Source organism: Haemorhous mexicanus, chromosome 3, assembly GCF_027477595.1.
Source record: "Haemorhous mexicanus isolate bHaeMex1 chromosome 3, bHaeMex1.pri, whole genome shotgun sequence".
Lineage (NCBI taxonomy): Eukaryota > Metazoa > Chordata > Aves > Passeriformes > Fringillidae > Haemorhous > Haemorhous mexicanus.
In genome coordinates this window covers 71,347,784-71,369,800 of record NC_082343.1, presented here as the reverse complement: position 1 = coordinate 71,369,800, position 22,017 = coordinate 71,347,784, and the positions used below count along the sequence as shown (strand labels likewise).

At 37.8% G+C, this 22,017-nt stretch overlaps 1 protein-coding gene across 5 annotated transcripts in view; it reads right to left on the bottom strand.

Annotated features, from left to right (window-relative positions):
- Positions 1-22,017, bottom strand: part of CDK19 (cyclin dependent kinase 19) — a 120,377-nt gene that overhangs the window by 97,328 nt on the left and 1,032 nt on the right. For 2 of the 5 annotated variants that reach the window (XM_059842295.1, XM_059842294.1), the window contains exon 2: positions 3,616-3,691. The exons of 1 other annotated variant lie outside the window; for it this stretch is intronic. In XM_059842295.1, coding sequence (XP_059698278.1) covers positions 3,616-3,691 — 76 coding nt within the window. Of the gene's footprint in view, positions 1-2,330; positions 2,433-3,615; positions 3,692-21,751; positions 21,879-22,017 lie in introns of those variants that run through there. 2 more of the 5 variants (XM_059842296.1, XM_059842293.1) reach the window with 2 other exon arrangements.

Genomic DNA, 22,017 nt, shown 5'->3' with positions numbered 1-22,017 from the left:
CTTTTTGCAGGCCCATATTTTCTTTGGGATTCTTTTTGATATTCACGTACTTGTGGAATCCTTTCTTGTTGCCCTTCTGGCCCCTTGCAAGACCCAACTCCGTATCAGCCTTGGCTTTTCTAACCCCTATTCTTGCAAGATCAAACAGCAACTCTATACTTCTCTTGTTATGCCTATCCTTGCTTCTAATTCAGATATAATTCCATTTCATGTCCAGGTTCAATAAGGAGCTCCTCTCTCATCCACACAGGCCTCCTGTTGCCCTTGCTTGCTTTCCCCCCTTGCTGGGGTGGAACTTTCTTAAGTTTGGACAGGCTGATCCTTGAATACCAACTAGTTTTTCTGAATCCCTCTTCTCTCTAGGGCTGTATCTCACAGAATACTTCCAAGCAGATATCTGAAGAGGTTCAAGTCTGCTCTCCTAAAGTCCAGGGTCGTGATCCCACTTTTTGACACACTCCATTCACTTAGTGAATCCATCTTCAACCTCATAATATCAGCTAAATAAGCCAAAAACAATTGCACTGAAGTTCTTCCATGCTCAGGGACAGGATACATATTCATACATTTACACTATTGGTGAATGGCACTGACTAAGAAAAGGCTTATTACTATTCTTTTTTTCTGAATTAAGTTTTCCTGAAATCCACACTTAAAAGTTTATAGTCTGTGAAAAAAGAAGTCCTTGAATTAAACTGAATGTACTCTCACAGGAAGTGAAGCCTTTGGAACAAGAAATCTCAGATAAAGCTGTATTACCCTCATGCTTTTTGATACAGAAACACCAAATTCCATTACCACCACCTGTTTGCACATTTTACAAGTCATTGCTTTTGGTTCTTAACAGGTAACAGCTGAGATATTAAACAGGGAAACACAGCCTTAACAAATAATACTCCTCTGGTCTGTTTCTCCACTTCTTGTTCTAAAGAACCTACTTAGATAAGGTAAGGAAAAAATGTAAAACACAAAAGCAGCAGAATTAAAGTCTTCCTTTCAACCCACCTCAGGTTGCAAAATAAGCTAATGCAAGCCTGGAGCAGAAAGAAATGTCACATTCATTAACTAAATAATCATCTAAAAATAGAAACACTCTATTTCATTACTCCCATTCACATTTTACAGATCTGCTCTTCAAAAAATGCTGTTGCTTAAGCCAAGCAATAATCTGCCTCATAACAAGAACACAGAAATCGTTAGCATTTCAATTATCTTCAGACCACACTTGAGTTACAGGGAACTGATTCAGTTTTTACACACTCACAGAATTCTTCGAGGTATAAAGAGTCCTTTCTAATATTGTGGTACTCAATACAACAGAATTGGCTGAAATAATGATTCTTTAAGTAGGAATCACTCTACAGCTGAAATAAATCGTCAATCACTTGCCACAGGAACCACTGCCTATATGATGTTTTTACTGATATAAACTTTCTTCCAGAAAAAGCTCCTACAAATGAATAGTGGTAAGAGAAACTTTATGGGTTTTGAAGTCCTAAGTAAAGACAGACCAACTTGATTTGTAATGTCAGAAGAGACATCATCCACCTTTTCCTTTAGGGAAAGTTAGCCAGCAGATCCTATTATAGATATCTATGCAATAAGACACACAAAATGGTCTTGGACTGTAAAACTGAATGCCTTTCAGTTCAGCAATATATTGCTTAAGTACAATGTCAAGCGTCTAAAGTTCACAGAACTATTAAAATATTCTGAACATACATACACAGAACCAGGTACACTTGTGTCCCTGTCATTTTCTCATCTTCCAAAGTGGGATTTGGGTTTGTTTTGCTGCTGAAGCAAAGGGGAAGGGTTAAGTGTCAAGAGAACTACTCATGACATTTTTTAAATTGCCTCCGTCCAGGCTGATAAGCTTTATTTAATCAGTAAACATTACCCTCCTTGTCACCTATCCAAGCCTTTAAATACAAGATAAGCTATTGATGTATTATTTAGAAGTCTGTTTCATTTATGGAAAATGCACTTGATTTTGGCCATATGACAAAAACTTGGTAATTTTTTTCAATTATTTCACCTTTACCTTTTTCACAATTCTAATATTTGCCCTGAAATTTCACTGAGGCAAATGCTGATGTGCTACATTAGCTCAGGTTACAGAGTTTTACAATAAGGTGAGAAGAAGAAGAATGAAATCTAACTCATGGAAGAATTGCCTGAAGATCCACTGAAAGCAGTCAAGTAACTTAAACAGCAGATGTCAAAATTCACAAGCTGTACTGACCTTTGTATAAAGCTTTACTAATTAATAAAAAAAAGTGATGTATCATGGGAGTTAAAACATTATTTGACACTCTCTCCTTCCTTACATTGTTTTGTCCAGGTAGGCAGAACCAGCTCCATATCACAGTGCTACCATGCCCACAGGAAAGTCTTCTCCAGACTAATCCACACATCTCCAGAGCAGCAGAATTTAAAACAAAGGACAAGAATCCAAGGGGAAAAAAAAAAAACCTCAATATTGTCAAAAATGACTTTGTAGTACCAAGAATATAACCTAGTACTGATGTTAAAAGAGGATTTCCTATTTCCTCCAAAGGCAGAAATATTAGCAAAAGAAGGTCACTGGGTAAATCCTGTGTAAAGTGACTGACAGCAATGCGGCCACCTCTCAAATCCATGAGTGACCTTGACCTTATAGTGATAAGCACTTTAAAAGGACAGCAGTTTTATCTGTTAAGTCTCTTCATACAGAATCACCATGGACACTGCACTAAACACAACCCAGTGGTTTGTTCAGTTCATGGACACCATGAGTTTCTAATGCCTCACATTGCATTCCATATCTGAATGCTGTATTTCAATGCAACACTACCAGATTATAAAAAGCTTTAGGCACAATCCTAAGATACATTCAACAGCTGACTGCATAGTGACAGCAGTAAGACAAGGCAAATATTTAATCAAGCAAGTGCACTCCTTTTGCAATGCAAGAAATACTTGCATTACAAAATTCTACTCAGTATCCAGCATTTTGTCAGTAATGCACATTTTCAGACATAAACATTTAAAGATCAAATTCCACCTTTATTTACAAAACACTTAATTTTTACCAAATTCAAAGGAATAAGTATGCAATAAAAGACACATGTAATAAAACATAATTAAAGCTCTTTTTCATTTTGCTATGAAATTTCCCTGTACTTGGCAAAACAAATTAAAAACGAGGAGAACAAAATGTTCTCAGATACTAAAGAACAAGTCACCATCAGTCTAAAATAAAATACATTATTAGTAAGTGGACTTCAGATGGTAGTTGTAATCTTTCAGAACCTTTTTCTTTCAAGTCATTTTAAAAACATTCCTTTTTAAAGTAAGTCTTCATTTAGAAGTTCATATTTATTTCCCTCTCAACACATAAAAGAAGAAGAAACAAAATTATATCAGAAAGAGACATTGCAATTACCTGAAAAGAACTAAAAGAAAATTATGATTTTAAAAGCTTCTTTAAAAGGCTCAGATCTGAAAAAATTTCCATGCTTGCATACTTTAAAGAAAATACTTGGATAATCTCCACATTACTTAATTCTAGGAAAACAAAATACTTGTTGAGGAATAATATCATTAAAATTACTTTCATTTATGTACACTTACTGCAATCTCTCTACAGGCCGACATGGATATCCCTGTACCTTCAATTTGCTTCAGTGCATACTCCTTTTCATCTTTTCTGTACACACAAAAAAAAAAAAAAAAAAAAAAGAGAGAAAGAAAAATATATTTAGCTCTGACTTACATTGCACCAATCAATATCAGTATAATGATGAAACACTTTAATTTGATCTGGATCAAGAAGCTGAAAAGCCAATCTGCTTTTATGCATAAATTACACTTTTATATAAAAAGCATGTTTTCTCTTAACAAAGACCTTACAGCTCCCAAACAAAAACTTCCTTATAAAAAAACTTGGTTAACCTATATCCATTTCTCTCTGAAAACAGACATAATACCTGCAGATAACTGCAAACACAGAATTTTAGAGGACACTTTCTCTGAAATTCCAAGATACTGTCTACTTTTGTGAAACACTGCAGTCATATCCCATGCCTGGAAAATTCTCCTAGAAATATCTGGGAATGGCAAGCTTTTTTCTTGATTTTATGAGCTACTCTCAATCCACTTTTATTTCTGAAATAATACTATTTTAAACTAATTATATAATAAGTACTAGCTACTGACAGATCCCTACAAAGTACATGAAACGCTGTGCTCTGATGTACAAAGCCAGAATATGACAAAAAGTCCAGCCCAAACACTGTACTAGCCTTTTAAATAATCACAGCTTGAAGTGATTTAGAGGGAGCACCAAAAGAACAGGAAAAGGAGGTAGAATCTTGAAGCTTTCATGATATAACAGAACCAGCCTACAACATGGTTTTGCAGGATTCAGCTGTCAGTGACAGATGTTGGTAGGCACCAATACCCTTTGTACAATTCCTGTTCATCTGTCGATGCCCCTTTGTAGACTCACCAGTAACAATTCAACAACCCACAAGCCCCTATTCAAATTCCTTGTGGCATTTCTGGTAGACCTCAGCTAGCCCCTCTTCCAGTCCCAAACCATTTTGTTTTGCCACACAGAAAGATTCTGAACTTGCACGTGATTCAGTCTCTCTGGCTTTGAACTCCAAGCCTGTGCCCTGCCAGCTTCAGCCTGTTTCCCACCTTCCACCAGACCCTCTCCCTCCAAAATTCATTGGATAAGAAGTGACTGAGTGGAAAAATGTGGAGACAAGATAACTTGAAATAATAGCTGTCTACACATAAGTAACACAGGCAACCATTATTCTCAGTAGTTTTCGGCAGCAGCTAAACCCTCAATGCATGTCTGTAATTAACACTGAGCTACACTTTTTGAAATAAAATTTTAACAATAAAAACTCCACATACTTTCCAACTACACATGAAAATGTATAACTTCACAGGTAATAAGATCACACCTTATGTCTCAGGAATTGTTTCTGATTTCATTAATTAGTCCAAATTTTAAACAGTAATAATAAATGCCCATCCCCTCTTATACATGGTCCTGCTGTCTATGCAGAGGATTTCCATACACTGCAAAGTATCAGTTCCTCAACTATCAATCTCTGTAAGCAACTCAGGTTGCTTACAAAGACTGCAAAGACAAAATTATATTGTCTACAGAACCAAAACCAACTCTGGACATAGAAAATTGATCATGCCATTTAAATGATTGTCATTTTTAAACTATGCAGTAGAAACAATCCTGTGCATAACTATCAGCTGGAATCCCAAAGCAATGTAGTCACTACAGCACTGCATCACATCCTTCTTTTGGCACATCTACTGAACCAGGCACAGGACCACACTGATATGGCCATCCTTGAACTAGTTCTACATGCAAAGCATTGCATCCAGTTACTCAGATCTTCACAGAGTGAAGGTCACTGCAGAGACCAGGCATGACACTTGGCACACACTGCCTTCAGCAGCACTGCTGAACGCCACTGCCACGGCGAGGCTGTCAGCACTTGTCAGACAGCCACTGCATGCAGGACTTCAAGATACAAATGAGAAATTATGAAAGGTGCTTTAAAAAAAGACCCAACCAATCCAACAACCTAAGGTATTACAGCATGTGGGGAAAGGAGGCAGTCTTACTGAGCTGCAACCCAGACAGTTCTAAAACACTAGGTTTTGTAAAAAATTAGCAAAAATGGGGATAATGAAATGCTTATTTATAATAAATGGGTGGCAAGGATAAAGAACTCCAAAGAGATTGTATTCTTGACCTGAGGATTTTTTTTTTTTTTTTTTTTTTACCAACAGCTTTGGAATTATAAACACGGCCTCCTTTAGATACTATTTACTTGCTTTAGCAGAAATACAAGTCTATACAAATACTTTTCCAAAGTTAGCTGTCCTTATTATAGAAATATTTGAGCTAATTAAAGCACTTTCCAAAGATGTCCACCAAGTGGTATTTTAACTAATAATTATTTTCTATTCAAGATAATTCGAAAAAAAAAGCAGTATATTCAAAACTTCAAAAGTAAGTCAGCCAGTGCAATCTGATGAAACAAACAGTTCTGGATATTCAGTGACGTGTCCAAAGAAAAGAACACATAGATACTTTATTAGCTATTTCCCCACTTGTAAGAATTCAATAAATAATATCAAATGGTGTGTGTGATAGGTGAGAACACTGTTCAACTCCCTAAAGACCAATGCTCTCACAAAACACTTGAGACAGGGGGAAATACTTATATTTCCTTTTAGAAAAACTCTACTGAACTCTAAACACATGTCAATAAATTGTATGGAATTACACAGCAGGAAAGTTTTTATAAATCCTTTTCTGACAGATCCTATATCAGCACATTTTTAACTGGAGCAAAGCAAGCATGATCAAGTTAACAGCAAATCCAAACAACAACCACAAACCACACAGCTCTGGTATGAGGCAAAAGACACCCATGCCAGGGATAGCCAAGCAGAAAGCAGGGTCTCTGCCCACAACCATTTTTATCTGGTCTGCAGAAACACTGTCCCAGGAACAGATCAACTAACTTGAAGGTCTTAACCTGCAACTGTAAGAGAGTTTGTCTGAGGGCAGGAAGCAAGTGGCACAGATCAAAGTTCAATCAAGCAGGTTGTATCAAACAGCCACCCCAAGCTGATGGTGGCAATGTGTTCACTAATCTGAGCAAAAAACATAGCAAAGCAGAACTCAAAGGGAAACCATACTTTAGGAAGCTGTGAGTTAACAATTTTCATTAATGCTTTTCAAAACTGATGCAGAGGAATTTGCCTGATAAAATAAGCACCGTATCACACAACTACAAGGCTTCTCTATGCTTCAAGTTCCCTTATCCAAAACTAGGGGTTAAAGACTAAAATCAGTATTGCTTCTGGTTTCAGAAATATTACAATTCATGCTATTCTAAGAGGGATTAACTTTTTACCAAAATGACACTGCAAATATGAGATACTGCCCTCCTGAAGACTTTTCAACAGGTATTTCATACTGCCATAGGCAGCACTCAAACACAAAGGTCCCCATGTTATCGGCACTTGCATGCCAGCATGTATTGAGAACATTCCTCCATTATAAAACTTGGTCTTCAAGTTTTTCTCCCTCACAATAAATATCCCAATCTGCAATCCTTGAAGTTACTGTCAATATTTTAACTGGCACTATGCAAAGGAACACTCTGTCCTCTTGCCCCAAAAAATTATACTCAGTGGTTGATGTCCAGCTGTAGTACTCAATATAGAAAACAAAAATATGATTACTACTTCTTCTGGGTAACACTTTCAGTTTCCATTCTCCAAATGCTTTGGAAAGAACTAAGTACCAAATTCACTTTTTAAAAAATGTAGCTCAGAAGATTTAGAATAATTACAAGATTTCAAAGGAGCTAAACTGTCTTAACTATTGCAATTGTACTTCAGAGACCTCCCATCATATGAGAAACTACTTTACAAACAAGTGAACGGAAAACTAGAAACAACTTGCCCAAGACCATAAAAAAAAACAGGAGGATTTGAAAATAGTGCATGGTTCAAACAATTGTTTCATCCCAATTATTCAAATTTTAAGACTTTCAATGATGGTCTCTCTTGAATTCACAGATAATTTAACATACATCCCAACTTCAGAATTAATTATCCACATCAAGGAACTTGGCTTGAAAGACTGCAATCACTCTGAAGCTAGAACTGCAACTATCACATCAGTTAATACAGATATTATCCTTACTGTGTATACTAATAATAGCTGCCTTAAATTAAGTGCACAATACCATAAATAACTATTAAAGTGCATATTTTCTTAAGAAAAAAAAAGTGCACCATAAAACCATGTCAAGACTTAGCTAGAAAAAAAAGCAATAGGCAAGAACAATTCACCCCTGTAACAACACTAATGGAATTTAAGTATTTGAGACTTTGTAGGACAAAGCCTGGGAACACCACGGAGCTCAGTGTCCTTCACAGTACTGCCTGGAACACAATGTCCAGAGGAGTATCTGGTTACATTCTGACCACTTTGTTAAATTGATGCCAGACAGCAGTAAGTTAATCACTCAGCAGGAGATCACAAAGAGTTGCAAACCTTTTTCCCCCAGAGGGAAGGCAAACCATGACACTGAAGCGCACGCAACTAGAAGCTAAATGAAAACCTCATCTGGAACATGGCAGCCAAGCCACTAAATAGATCATACTCAGCACTGGTTACCCTAGGCAAGCTTCTCATGGATTTAATTCTGTACTTAGCACATGGCCCTAGCCCTTTACAAAGGTAACAGTACCAGAAAAGTCTATGACTGACTGGAAAAAGGGACATAATCCTTTCCAAAAAGTAGTGAGTTCTTGTGCTTTAGTGTTTTATGGATATAGAAGCAGTCCCTAAGCCAAAAGAATTACTAGATCAAAAAATCTACACACGGTGTCTCTAGGGTGAATGCTCTATACCAGACTAGGAAAGTAATTTTCTTTTACTGCTGTCCTCCAAACCTATCAAGCCTTATCCAGTCAGCAGCTCAGACAGCTCATTTTCATCCATGTGACAACCAGTCACAAATGACAGAGGCTGTGAATCTACAGACTGATCTTAATTTATTTCTAGCCAGCAGTATACACTGTATTTCAATGCACTTCCATTAGTTCATTTTGAGACCTACATAAGAAACTCAAAATGTGAAAGAGTAAGGATGGTAAGCAGAAATTTGAAAAGCCCTTTAAAAGATTTGTCCTTCTTCACCTTCACAGCTAAAACTTCATAGCAGCTACAGGCTGTTCCAACAACCCAGACCCGGACAAGTTCACTACAACATGAACTACAACCGGCTGGTTTTGGCCATGAAAAGAATGGATGAAACCAGCAGGTGCATACCTCATCCTGCTGCTGTGAAGAGTTTCAGTACTGTCTGTGGACTGCATAGCTGGCCTCTGTACTGATGGGAGGTTTGATGGGAATTTTCCTGGTGTTGCAAACAGAACATCACATGTGTCAGGCACAGGAAATGACTTCTCATAGAGAAAGAGCAGACATGTATGTCACCTGAACCTGGGCTTTCCTCTCAGTGGCAGTTTTGCAAAATATGGAATATGTAACATTTTCTTAAGAAAGGATGCTCTTTCATGTTTGATTTTTGTATACTTTCAAGCCTAATCAACAAGATGGGAGATTTAGTCTGTGAAACAGACAGCAGCCCACAAGCTCTAAGTGATATGCAGAAAGACAAATTACTGATTAGTAGAATTGTCTTGCTAAGCTTTAGGGCCTGGCAGGCTTCAGTGATCTCACACCCAGAGGGTGTGAGAGGTTAACAAAGTTGGGGAGAAGGATGTACCACTGACAGCAGACACAAAGAATGCAGAATTTATGGGCCACAAGGACATCGGGCAGAACTCCCAAGATAAGGAAGAAACAAATAAACCTTACCCAGCAACTGTGCTGAACCAGCTGTGACTGGGTAAAAGGGAATTCTGCAGGGGGAGATCCCAACCACCACTCACAGATCATTGACCCAAAACCCACCGGCCCAAGAGAAGAGAAACACCATGGGACTGATTAGCATGAGAAGAGAGAATCATTAACCAATAGAAGATAGAACACTAATTAATACAAGGATTATGTAAAGTGTAGCCAATGAACACTAATTTCTTTGTTTGCTGACATATAAATAGCAAAAGATTTTGATAGTTATTGTGCTTGATTTGTGGAATTCCACTGGGCACCCAGACTTGCAGAACTATGAAAAAAAAAAAAAAAAAATCAATGTCTCTCTCAATTGTGTAGTTATTGGCTTGTCACCCACTGGGTTACAAAAACCAATTCTTGGGGACAACAGCAGGGTGGTAAACCAACCTCCCCATCAGGCAGTAAACATTCAATCTTCAAAAGCCAAGCTTGTATCTTATCTGAAACATCTACAAGTAAACTTGAGGAGTGGGAACAATGCAACAAACCTATATCAAACAGGACAGTATCTACTACACAATATTAAAAATAACTAGAGTGAAAATAGAATGTCCAAGGGTTATCCAGGTAACCAAAAGGAAAAAGCTTTTTGGAATGGAGACAGTATGCTACAGTAAATACTGCATTTCTAGTTTTTGGTTTGGCTTTCTTTGTCTCAAGTACTTACAATCTCCATTTTGAAAAAGGGGTTTAAATGCTTCTCAGCTTCATTGGCCTGATAATACCTACTGAACTCCTCTAGGTCTCACTCCAAACATCAGATGACACCAGATAGCTCAGTATATACACAGAATAACACAAGGCAGCAGCACTTTTCTCTATCTTCTGCTACCTCCTGGACCTAAAGTCTACCCATTAAACCCTATAGAACAACCTAAGAACACATCCAAAAGGCACAAGTCTGTGCGTCGTTTTAGATGTTACTCTTCTCAAAATGCAATACCAAATTCCTGAATGCTGTATGGCTTACTACTCCATTTTTCAATAATTGCCAATGTCATTGACTTGCCAATGTCAGGCATAAATGCATGCCAAAAGAAGGCTAACTCGGGAATTATAATGCAATCTGAATTTTTTAAATAATTAGGTTTTTTTCTTGGTTGGTTAGTTGCTTAAAAAAAACCTTTCAAGAAAACAGATTTTTTTTTGTTGAAATTAGGCATTCTAAGCTTAAGTCTACTATAAATTGGCAGAGACATTCAAGTACAGAGCAACTGATTAATACAATTAGGCTTTTTGAAAAGATATCTGACTTTCATCACATACACTATGAGAAATTGGCAGAAGAACTTTTACATGCAGCTTCACTGGAAAACCTGCCACGTTCCAGTCAGACTAAAAGAGTTCATATTAGAAGTACCAACTGCATCATATTATTAATAGACACTCTGTGTTATCACAGCACTCCCTCAGAAACTGAAACAGATTTTGCTTTATAATCTGTAGAACAACCCCAAATGTATCTCTAAATCACACTAGTGATATGGCTATCCTTCCCCCTGTTTACTCCTCTGTAAAACAGTTTATGAACTCAGGGGGAAGTGTGCATGTTAAAGAACAAGGCAGTTCTCAAAATGATGCTAAGCTACTTGTTATTAAACACAATGCCCTTGATATTGCCTGCCTACAGAGCTTCACAAAAGATGCTGAATAGCTATAAATCCCCCACAAACTTCACCGAACATAAATGATGTGTTCTTCATGCATGAGGAGACAGCTGATTAAAAGGACAAAAAGTGAATCTGAGCACTGATAAGGTTTTCTGTCATTAAAAAAAAGATGCCTTTTCCCAGCTATGACTTCATTAGACTAGGAGCGGGGAGTAGAGGTCTCTTAATATCAATGTGAGGAGACTAAAAGTAATCCATCAGCACCATTACACATAACTCAACCATATGCTCTTCTCTTTCTTGCAGTAGTTTCTAATTCAGAAATTTAAAAGCAAATCTTTGCAGCATAGATACCTTCTAACTGTTAACAACAACTTCACGTTAACTCACATCACAGACAGTCTAAGATCTATGTAATACCAAACCACTGGAAATCTTACCAACCTAATCTATTAAAATTTATCCTTTACACTATAACAATAAAACTTTATATTTGCAAGGAAAGAGAGCACAATTTCAATCACTACCACCCTCACTCCAAATTTATTGATGAAAATTCAGGAACCTCAACCAGCTACAGTGTTGTTGCCATTGCTAAAATTAGACTGATTCCTAAGAATCTGGAGCGACTGAGAACTGTGAATTTCATACAAGTACATTCATAGCAGATTGGGGTAAGCAGACTTGACAGCCTGTTTGTAAGGGTAAGAACTAAAGTGTTCACATTAAACCCTGAAAGCTGTAAAGTTATTCTGTTGCTTCAGGTAGCTTTTTCCAGAATTTGCTATATTTAAGCAGAAGAGAGAGCTGCACATGATTTTATTTCTTTACAGACAGGCTTGATTACAGATAATGAATAGATTTAGGAAATATCTCCCTGCACGTGAGGATTTGCTACCTTAAAACAAGGAACAGCAGCAGCAAGGAGAAAAATAACTCTGAAATAAAGAGGAAACAAATTTTTATTTGTCAGCAAATTACGTACTAGGATCACAGAAACAGGGTCCTAAGACTATGCCAAAAAAAAGAATCTGCCATTTTCTTCATAAACTCACTTACGAAGAATGCTTGCAACTAACTATAAATGTGAAGAAATGAGCGGCCTGGTTTTGGAGTTTTTTAAGTCCTAAAGCCATACCATAACCACACTGTCCAGCTTAATCTGCATCACAGCTCTTTCTATGTAGTGCTAAATACTGCAACTTGGATAGCTGGGAAATTACTATCAAATCACCAAATAGCAGGAAGTCTGTACTTTGGGATCTTTTTTAGCAAGAACATGTTTCAAATACCAGGTGCAGATTTTTTTTTCTAAACCCCTATAATGCATTAGGTTTGCCTATAGCAGAACAAGCAGAATTATTGACTCAGTGTAAAAGGGGGGAGGGCAATGGCCTAAAAACTGCAATTACTCAGTTTTCTTTTTCTGACTCATGACATAATCAAATGTTCCCCTAAAGCACATCAAAGTCCAGATTTATCAGAGATCTATCAAAATTTTCTGTTCTTTTCCTTCAGCCTTCCTAACTCAAACCTATTACAGTGAAATTATCAATTCTCAAAGCCAGACCTACACAAAAGCTTGCTAACACAATGTGGGTATAATTCTTAGGTGGTAAATTAGCCTTTTGGTTCTAAAGCTGTGCCCAGACCATGAATAAGAAGCAAGACCCAAATTCCATATGGGCAGAGTAGGGCAGAGTGAGACAGAACACATTTATTACAGCTGAAAAGTTGCAAAGTTGAAACAACTCCCTCACAATAAAGTAGAAGGACTGGATTGAAACTCCATAAAGTCACCCCAAGGTCTAATTTAATTCAGTCTAAACCATAAAAAAATCCTAATTTTTGATTTTTTTTAATGGAGCATCTCCACTTTTTTTCTTCGCTTCAGTGTCAGGACATGAGGATTTCTCAAAGATAGAGGTCTTAATTCCAGCCACTAAGACAACCTTGCTACTTCTCAAAAACAAATAAGGTCTTAAGTCATCTATCACATCTGTTCCTGGGGAAAGGGAGGAGCATTCTGTTTCCTTTGAATTTTAGAACTCCATGTCCAATAGTCAGAATAGGCTTCTGTCACAATCTGAGGTTTAAGAACATCACTTGATAAGTTTTATGCTGGTTTTTTCCCATCACTGAAGTGACACTAGAAGTAGAATAAATGGCATTCTACTCATAACAAGTCTTTCGGTTGTTCTGAAGGTCAAGTTAAATCTGGCAATTTGTCTACCTCTGTTTCTCATTTGAAGCAGAACTAGGCAAAGGAACAACTGGTTATCCAGTACAATGACTGGTTTTAATCAAAAGATATGAACATAAGCTAACTTTGAAGTCTACAACACCCTTGAGAACAAGGCAACAACTGATACAGAAACTCTGTTTTAGGAATCGACACATTCAAAGACATCAGCTGACAGCCACGCTCAGCTGCACTGATGATAATTAACGCAAGCAACAAACACAGCATTTTTGAAGGCGCAAGGTGTTAAATCTTAACGTGAATCCATGGTAATTCAATATTAACACAGGTGAGAATTTTCTCTAAACACCTCTGAATTTGCAGAATTCACTACTTATAAGAAGTATCTCTCTCAAAACAACCAACTTGAGAGCCAAACATTCTGCTAGAAATATCATGCATGAGTGGCCCTTGTATCTCCTCAGGCTCTCAGACCCCACAACATTACCAATGAGGTGGGAAAGTCAAGGACAATCAGGCAGGGCTGAATCCCAGCATAACCTGTGTGAATGCTTCCAAGTACTCTAATAAATACGGCAAAACAAAAGAGGGACAAAAGAGGAAGAAGACCTTCTGGCCACACAAAAAGGATTGATTCTTCCTTCAACTAATGCCTGAGGAAAGCAGATACATTGCTTCAAAATAGTGAAGCATACTTCCAGATGCAGTTTCCATTCTAGCAGATTTAGCTTCTGCCTTTAAGTCAATTGCCTGTAACTCTTATTTTCACTTGACTGCAAAAAGATCAATAGCATTTTCTACTCAAGTCAGCAAAGAGTGAACAAAAATAAAATCATACTGCACACGAGGCCCACTTCATAGGAACACATGTTTAAAGACACACTGTCCCAGACTGTCACCATGTTATAGCTTTTATTTAGCCCAGAACCCTGATGCTTAACTGAACAACCTGACATTCCCAGCACACACAAAAAGCTATGGCCATTGCTCTGCCTACTGGAAAGCCAATTTTCAGTGAGGTTTCATCTACAAAATAAACAACTGTGGAATATTTCAGGATTGTGAATTTTGTAGAAAACAGATGACAACTGAGGAGAAACAAGCAGTTATACAGTGGCCTCATTTGAAAATATTGTTTTAAAGATTGCTAAGCCCAGAAAAGAGAGAAGCAAACATGAACATGAATAATGCCCTTCAGCAATCCACTCTTTCAGTAATCTCAGCTTCTTCAATCTTTCTCACAACCAGAAAAGTCAACTGTGCTTTCCAATAAGGTAAAATAAGATAATTAAATAATAAAGGATAAAAACCCCAGTCACAACACATGAACCAAAAAACCCAACCCACACTTCCAGACACCCATTTTGTAAAGGTCAGTTGACACGATCTCCAAAACATTGCTTCCCTCTTATTAGACACACTAATATTTCATAAACTCTCTCAAACAAACTCCCAACAATAAACGAAAGTGTTGTACACCCACAGAAATGTCTAAAAAAATGTTATAGAAAATTCAGACATAGAAGTTAAGTTTCAGTTGAGTTAAAGACTTTCCCTGGACTCTCTTGGCAACAAATTTTGGTTTAAATATTTCAGCACTTTTTTCTTCTTGAATCTATTGAGATAATGAACTTCACAAGAAGTGTAATGATTTTTAATATCATCACAACTATTATTGTGATCTGTCAGTCATCTAACTTATAGTCAAGCAGACCATGTAAACCAAGCTCCCAGAGCTGGGAGGTCTTTTATAAACCTATATTATTTAGAAAACATGAAACTCAAGTCAAGTTAAAACAATAAACTTCTTGTGTTTGCTACACAAGTAGAAACTGTTCTTCACTTCCTGAAGTCACATACTAAGTTAGCCAATTTATTCTAAATGCAGTTGTCCTGGACCAGTTTCAGCATATGTGCTGTTATTGAAACAAATAAATCTTTTTTAAGTTCTAACACTTTGTTGCAGTAAAAAAACAATAAATAAAATAAAACTGCAGTGTATGTCAGTTCTCAAATGCCAGCAAAGGAGCTCAAAGAATGACATCTTTGGAAGCAGAACGCTAGAGCTGCCTCTCCCTGCTGCTAACAATCCCTTCCTGATGACACACGTAGACCACAGCTCCTCCTGGGCCCAACACAAAGCAGCAGCAAGTGCACTCAAACAGAGTCACATCTCAACACAGAGCTCTGCTGCTACAACCAGAGGACAAAGACACCTTCTGACCCAAGTCTATGCAAAAATCCATGAGCTTGATTAGGGCTGCAGAAGAGGCAAACAGCATTTCAGAAGGTATTTTCAAAACATAGGTGAAAATTTAATGTTACTGGTAAATCTCTAGTGCAATTTGGTTAGGACATTCCACAGAAACTTTGGTTACTTGTACAAAGACATCTGCAGCATTATGAACCACAGCAATTTCTGGGGCTTTGGGGTTTTTGCTGGTTTTTTGGTTTCTTTTCAAATCATACATGATGTGAAAATACTCATGTTGAAAATAAATTTACAAAATTTAGACCTCTACATGTCTACTCACAATATAACCTGTTAGATTGGACAACCCAGAAACACAACATACTAAATTGCTATGTCAAGCAGTTCACACAAAGAAGCACTTAGTTTCTGACCTAGTCCATGGTCTGTCTTGCTTTGGGGGGCAGAAAAAAAACTCTTCTTCCCCTTGAACCTCTCACTTCCTTTTCGGCAGCTCTACTAGAAGACTCTTAACCCCTTCACTCAGAAACAGGAACCTTCTTGCCCTCTTCATTTCTTTAAAAAAAAAACAAAAACAACAAAAACCACCACTAAACTTTGAAAGTTTTTCCTTCACATCTTATGGCCTAATTTATGTACAATTCTTTCTTTACAAGCTGGGGAAAAAACCCATCTGTTTTTCTCAAACACAAACCCTTCTACATCCTACTGACCCCTTTTCTTCAAGCTCCTACTGCCATCACACCACCGAAAGGTGATGCTGCACTTTACAGCTCATTTCTGTACCTAGTTTCAGGGAGAGTAACAGAAGAAATGACAAAATAGCCATGGGAGAAACCATATGCAACAGTCTGTGGGAAGCACTAAAAATTACTCATCACCACTTGCACTACCCTCTTGAGCAGGAAGCAAAGCCATGGTATAGTTGCAACAGCAGCTCTCGTTAAGGCACAGATATGAAGTACATATTATCTCTTCCTAGATGGGGACTCTTCTGCTAGAATGCATGGCAGGCAACTAGTTAGACAGGTTTGGTTTAGTTCTGCTGCTCCTTCTCACACATATTGAGAGCATTTAGTGGTTAAGTGGTATTTTCAGGATTTGCAGGAAATTCTAGTATTTAGGTTTTCTTTGCTTTTGAGAGATTTTAGCAAGGTATAAACACCTTCAACTATTCTACCTTCCTCAAGATAAGAAGTTTCATCAGGAAAAGAAAAAAATATGGAAGTGGAAAGCAAACCATAGGTTTTCCAACAATGGTAAGAGATTTTCCTGCAGAGAGAAGTAATTGTTTAAGATCTAATACATTGCATTCTGACTTCAGTCAATAATTCTGTGATTTAGCCTGTCACAGGTTTATATTAGTAAAAAGGAACTACAGCACAACACTCAAATTACTTATGTTCACGGCAATGTCAAATAGAGGAGGGTAAGAAAATGTAAATATATAAATTATTATAGACTCTCAAATGACTTACAAGTATCAACTTGCATTGGTAAATAATATTCCAGTTTCACATTCAAGAGAGTATAATCCTTGCCACATCAGTGAGTTGCCTCTCTTTTAAGAGTAAATGCAACTGCAGTACGCATGTACTCATTCCCCAGATATTCTGCCACCAACGCTGCTCATTTGCAGCATTTAGCTAACTTGAGTGCAACTTTCCTCTCCTGACAAACTCCTGCTATATAACTTAAATTACTTAAGTTTTACAAAATAAGAATATGGGGAGAACAATACACAAATTAATTGCTATACAAATACTGATTTAAGAGATCAAGCAGATTACCTTTACCTTTTCTACACTTTCAGTTTTCTACTACCACAGTGACCTAAGCCACCACCTTGACCATACGCAACCTCTGAAAACGTAATATTAGCAGAAATACCAAATACACTAAGCTGCTCCAGCAGAAATTCTGTTTTTCCATTGGAGCCATGCTTCATAGCAGATTTTTTTTTTCTCTTTCTTAATCAGAATTTTGCTACTTCTGCTCCAAACAAAAAATAATAATCAAATAAAAAACTAAAACAAAGGAAAGCTGACATGGCTACAATCAGAAGCAGCATTCCAGTGTAAAGATTACATAGTTGCCTTGGCTAGATGCTTAATCCTTCATTCTCTCTCCATATCCTACCTACCATGGGATGGTTTGGGTTGGAAGGAATTTTAAATATCATCTAGGTCCACCCTCCTGCCCTGTGCAGGGAAACCTTTCATTAGTCCAGGTTGCTCAGAGCACCATCCAACCTGGCCTTGAACACTGCCAGGAAGGGGGCACTCAGCTCTTATGTAGACTTGGAAGCTGTGAGTTAAGAACCTTACATTAATGATTCTGTACACCAGTGTCAGTCCAAGGAGGAAAACAAACTCCTCTTCAGTTACTAACTTATAATACTGAAAAATAGGGGTAAGAAGAAGGAAAGAATATTTCATTTTTCTTCCCCTTCCTATGCCTGTGTTCCACAGTGATGTTTCTGGACTTGCATCACTGTTGTCCAGTTTTCAAAAGGGAATTCCGTATTTGGCATCTAAGATGAAACCTGGTTTATACCAACTCTCTTTTGAAAAGTTACAGGTACCATAACAATAAAGTAATCTGACAAGCTACAAAAGCATACTACTACAGTAGCAGATAAATCTACATCCTTGGTTCATCTGATACATCCAAAGTACAGGGCAGAGCCAAACCTTTTACAGCAGGAGGGTCTGCCAGGGCAGCATCAGCTACTGAGCTGGCAGTGAGCCTGGGAGCTGCCCAGGGTACAAATCCTGGCCTGTCTACTGCCATCGATTTGAAAGCTGATCACTTCATACTTTTGGCATTCCTTCAGTTACAAGATTAAAAAGCACATACTTGCTTTTTGAAAGGTGTTCTAAAACATACAGATTAAACTAAAATTACAAACCTATTTTTTCTTTCCAAGTAGCTATATAGGTAATATTTATAAGAACCTTTGTTCCCCAAATGCAGATAGTGAGTCAAAAGAAAAATCAAATAGCCCTAGATTGAGAAAAAGCAGCCACCCTGATTGTTTGTTTACAGGTAAGCACAAGTAGCAAAAAATAGAAAGGTTGTATTTACATAAAGATACAGCTTTTGCAAGTGTTGCATCTGCTGTTGCTGCTACAGAATGAAGAACAGAGTGGCCTATTTTCTACTTGACTCAAGTATCCTACTATTCCTTGCGCTCCTGACTAACCAGCAGTGGTGTCTTTTCAGATTGCTGACTCATGCAAACCTCCACCTGCAGGTGGACTGACATCCTGGTGAAGAAATACTCTGTAGCGGCCTGTATTCAAATATTGATTATTTCAAAAAAGTAAAGGAAAATAACTCAGGCATACACAACAAACACAATTTCCAAACCTCACTCATCCTAAAACTTGCCTCTCATATGAGGAGGAGATACAAGAAGTGAATCAATTAAGCACAACATCGTAGCTTAAAATACAATCAAAGAGGCAGCAAGGAACATAATGAGGAGAGGTAAGGCATGAAACAAAACTACATTTTCCTAACCATGACTGGAAAAGTTGCATTCTTTACTTTACTAAACAGATGTGAATGTGTACTGCTAAGTTCTTTTTGGAAGCAAACAAAAAAACTGTAACAGATTTTCCAGCTACATCAAGAGCTAATATTGATAACTGAATTGCAATCATGAGGCTCATATCACAATTTCCTCCATCAGTCACTGGTCCAGTTTTAGTGTACATGAAATAAAGGACTGGACAGCTTATATAAATACCTATTTTCTACACCTTCGGGACTACAGAGGTATTAATGAAAGTTCTGTAGACCCAGGTGCCTAATTTAGCTAAATGTATAGCACAAGTAGTACCTCCAGACCTCATCAGACCATACAAACACTACTGAACTAAATAAAAGCTGCAGCTGCTCAAAATGTCTAAAAACATAATGATGCAGTGCATTCAAATGTAACACCAACATTGTTCAAATCTGACTATTTAAAAAATAAAAAAAAATCTTTTAACTTTCATAGAAACCAGTCATCTCACTAGAAACATGCCAAAATGACATTCTACTTTAGGCTGAAAAAGCCAAACTAAGCTGTTACTTTGTCAAAAAACTGCTTTTATGCACCAGCCATTCACAGAGATCTAAGCAACACAACCACTTTTTCTACAAGCAATTTATCGAACAGCTTGCCAAGTTCCATATAAACACATTTTACTATTTCATAAAATTCATATGCCAACTTTTTGAAACATGAAGTGACAAGTTCTCAGTGGAATTTCTGGAGAGCTACAAGGTTCTTATTGCCCTCAGCCTCCTGAGACTAGACTGTAAATTAACTATATGAAGAAAGGAGTCAGAAACTTTCTCTTTTACACAGGAATGCCTTGCAAAATACTGAAACAGTCTCTGCAATCAGCTAAAGAAGAATTCCTTTACACGAGGCTCAAAAGCCCCCAGTGATCAGCACACAATAAATATGCACCACTGCTAGATTTCTTTTGCTAATTTCTTTCATTAGGGGCCCCTTAAAGTTCATAACTAATGCTAAATATCCTCCAAACTGCAGATATACTTTAGCTAGATGTTTACATAAGGAAATCATCTCATATTAATGGTTTTATCTGTTTTCTAATTTTTTCCTAAATTGTTCACATCTTACTTTCACCCAAGGATCTAAATTTACACAAAAAGAACTAAGAGTGAACTCAGCAATGCCATAAAATAAAGACCAAGAAAAAAGAGAAAAAATAGGCCACTGTCCAAGCTTCATGAAGTAAAGCCTCTGAGTATCCAATACAGTTGAATTTGTGCCATGTTATATTACATGTCAATCTATCTGACAGCACTGAAACTTTGCACTTCCTTTTACCAGTTAGCTGTCTTACAGCTCAAGGTCTCCCTTTGATTATTCCCAGCTCGGACACATTAGCTATCTTCTTATCATATTTACTTTTGCTTTACTACCCATTTGCATTTGTCATATTATTGTAGGGATTTTGAAGACATGTTCTGTATGGTGCTTTGTAGCAGCAATGTAATTCCTGTGATGGCTTTCCTTTGCAGATGATGGAAATGAAAAATGTCTAAAATTTCTGGGGTTTACTTACATCAAATTTCTTTCTCATAAAACAGTAAACCCAAAGCTCTGCCTTTATTTATGCTATTCTTACAAGCAGCAGTTCTAGGCTTACTATATCAAAGAACAGCAACAAACATTTAACTAGCCTTTTTGGTGGTTTTATTACCACTTCCTTTCCTTAGTATTGCTTTCCTCCCATCCCATGTATGTTTTACATACATATTTATGTATATATATATATATACACACACATATATGTATGTATGTATGTATGTATAAATTCGTACTTAGGAAAAAGAAGTAACCATGAAAACTTAACTCAAAAATATTGGAAGAGCTCAGTCATAGCTGCAATACCTGCAAAAGCTTTGACATTTCAAGTTAGCTATGCTCTAGTATTCCTAAGGCTGCAGAGCAAGCTAGTCAGAATCAGAGCTCATTTCCTGGTATTTAATCCTTCACTGGAATTAGTGTCTACCTTTCAGTTATTAATCAATTTTATACTACAGCCTCCTAATTCAGAGTTTAAGTTTTCAAGACACACATGAATGCCATTTATTCCTACAGAAAAATCCCTAGACTTCTCTACTAATCTAAAGCAGCAGCATGTCATTAACCACTTCCAAAAATTTATTTAAGAGTTGTCATTTTTCCATATTCAGTCTCTTCTTTTTCAAAGTTTCAGTTGGCTATAATGGAAGGCTATTCCCTTTAGCATTCTGATAGAAAGGAATCACCTCCAATTCACAGGCATATCTTAGCCAACCCTACAGTATGTTTAGAACACTCTGCAAACACAGCCTGTGTTTGTGCACCAGGCACACACCACAGTGAAAAAATGTTCAATGGCTCTTCTGAAAGAAAAGGATTCTATTTGGAACCCGCACCTGCACGAGAGCCTTGCTCAGGCCTCAGGACTGCTCCCCTTCAACAACTGCAGGCTAGCCAAAGAATCCCAAATTGCAATCCTAGCTCCCCACTACTCTCTCAACCACAATACCGTGAAAATAGCATCCATGGAATACCTATCCCATGGTACTGGCTTTCCCCAGAGAAGAGAAGAAACCTTGCTTAGCCAACATACATGGGCTTAATGCCTAAAGGACCTCTCTGGATCAAGCCACCAGCCAAGTGTTTGGGGACAGGGACTTGTATCCTGCTCTCTCACGGGAAACTGATGGAGACACACCTGTGCATAGGTACTGACAGAAGACACCAGCTCTGCCTACAAGGAGCGTCCCGGACAGGCCATCAAGCCAAGCGTGCCTGGCACTGGCATCAGCGGGGTGCCGGGGGCTGGGGACACAGCAGGGACCACCACACACCCCGGGAGCTTCCCGGGCCGCTCGGGAGGGAGCAGCCGGGGAGGGGCCGTCGGGAGCCAGGTGCTCCTCCCTTCTCAATCCCCTGCAAGTAATCGGAACAGAACGTCAAATTACGAACGAGGTCACACAA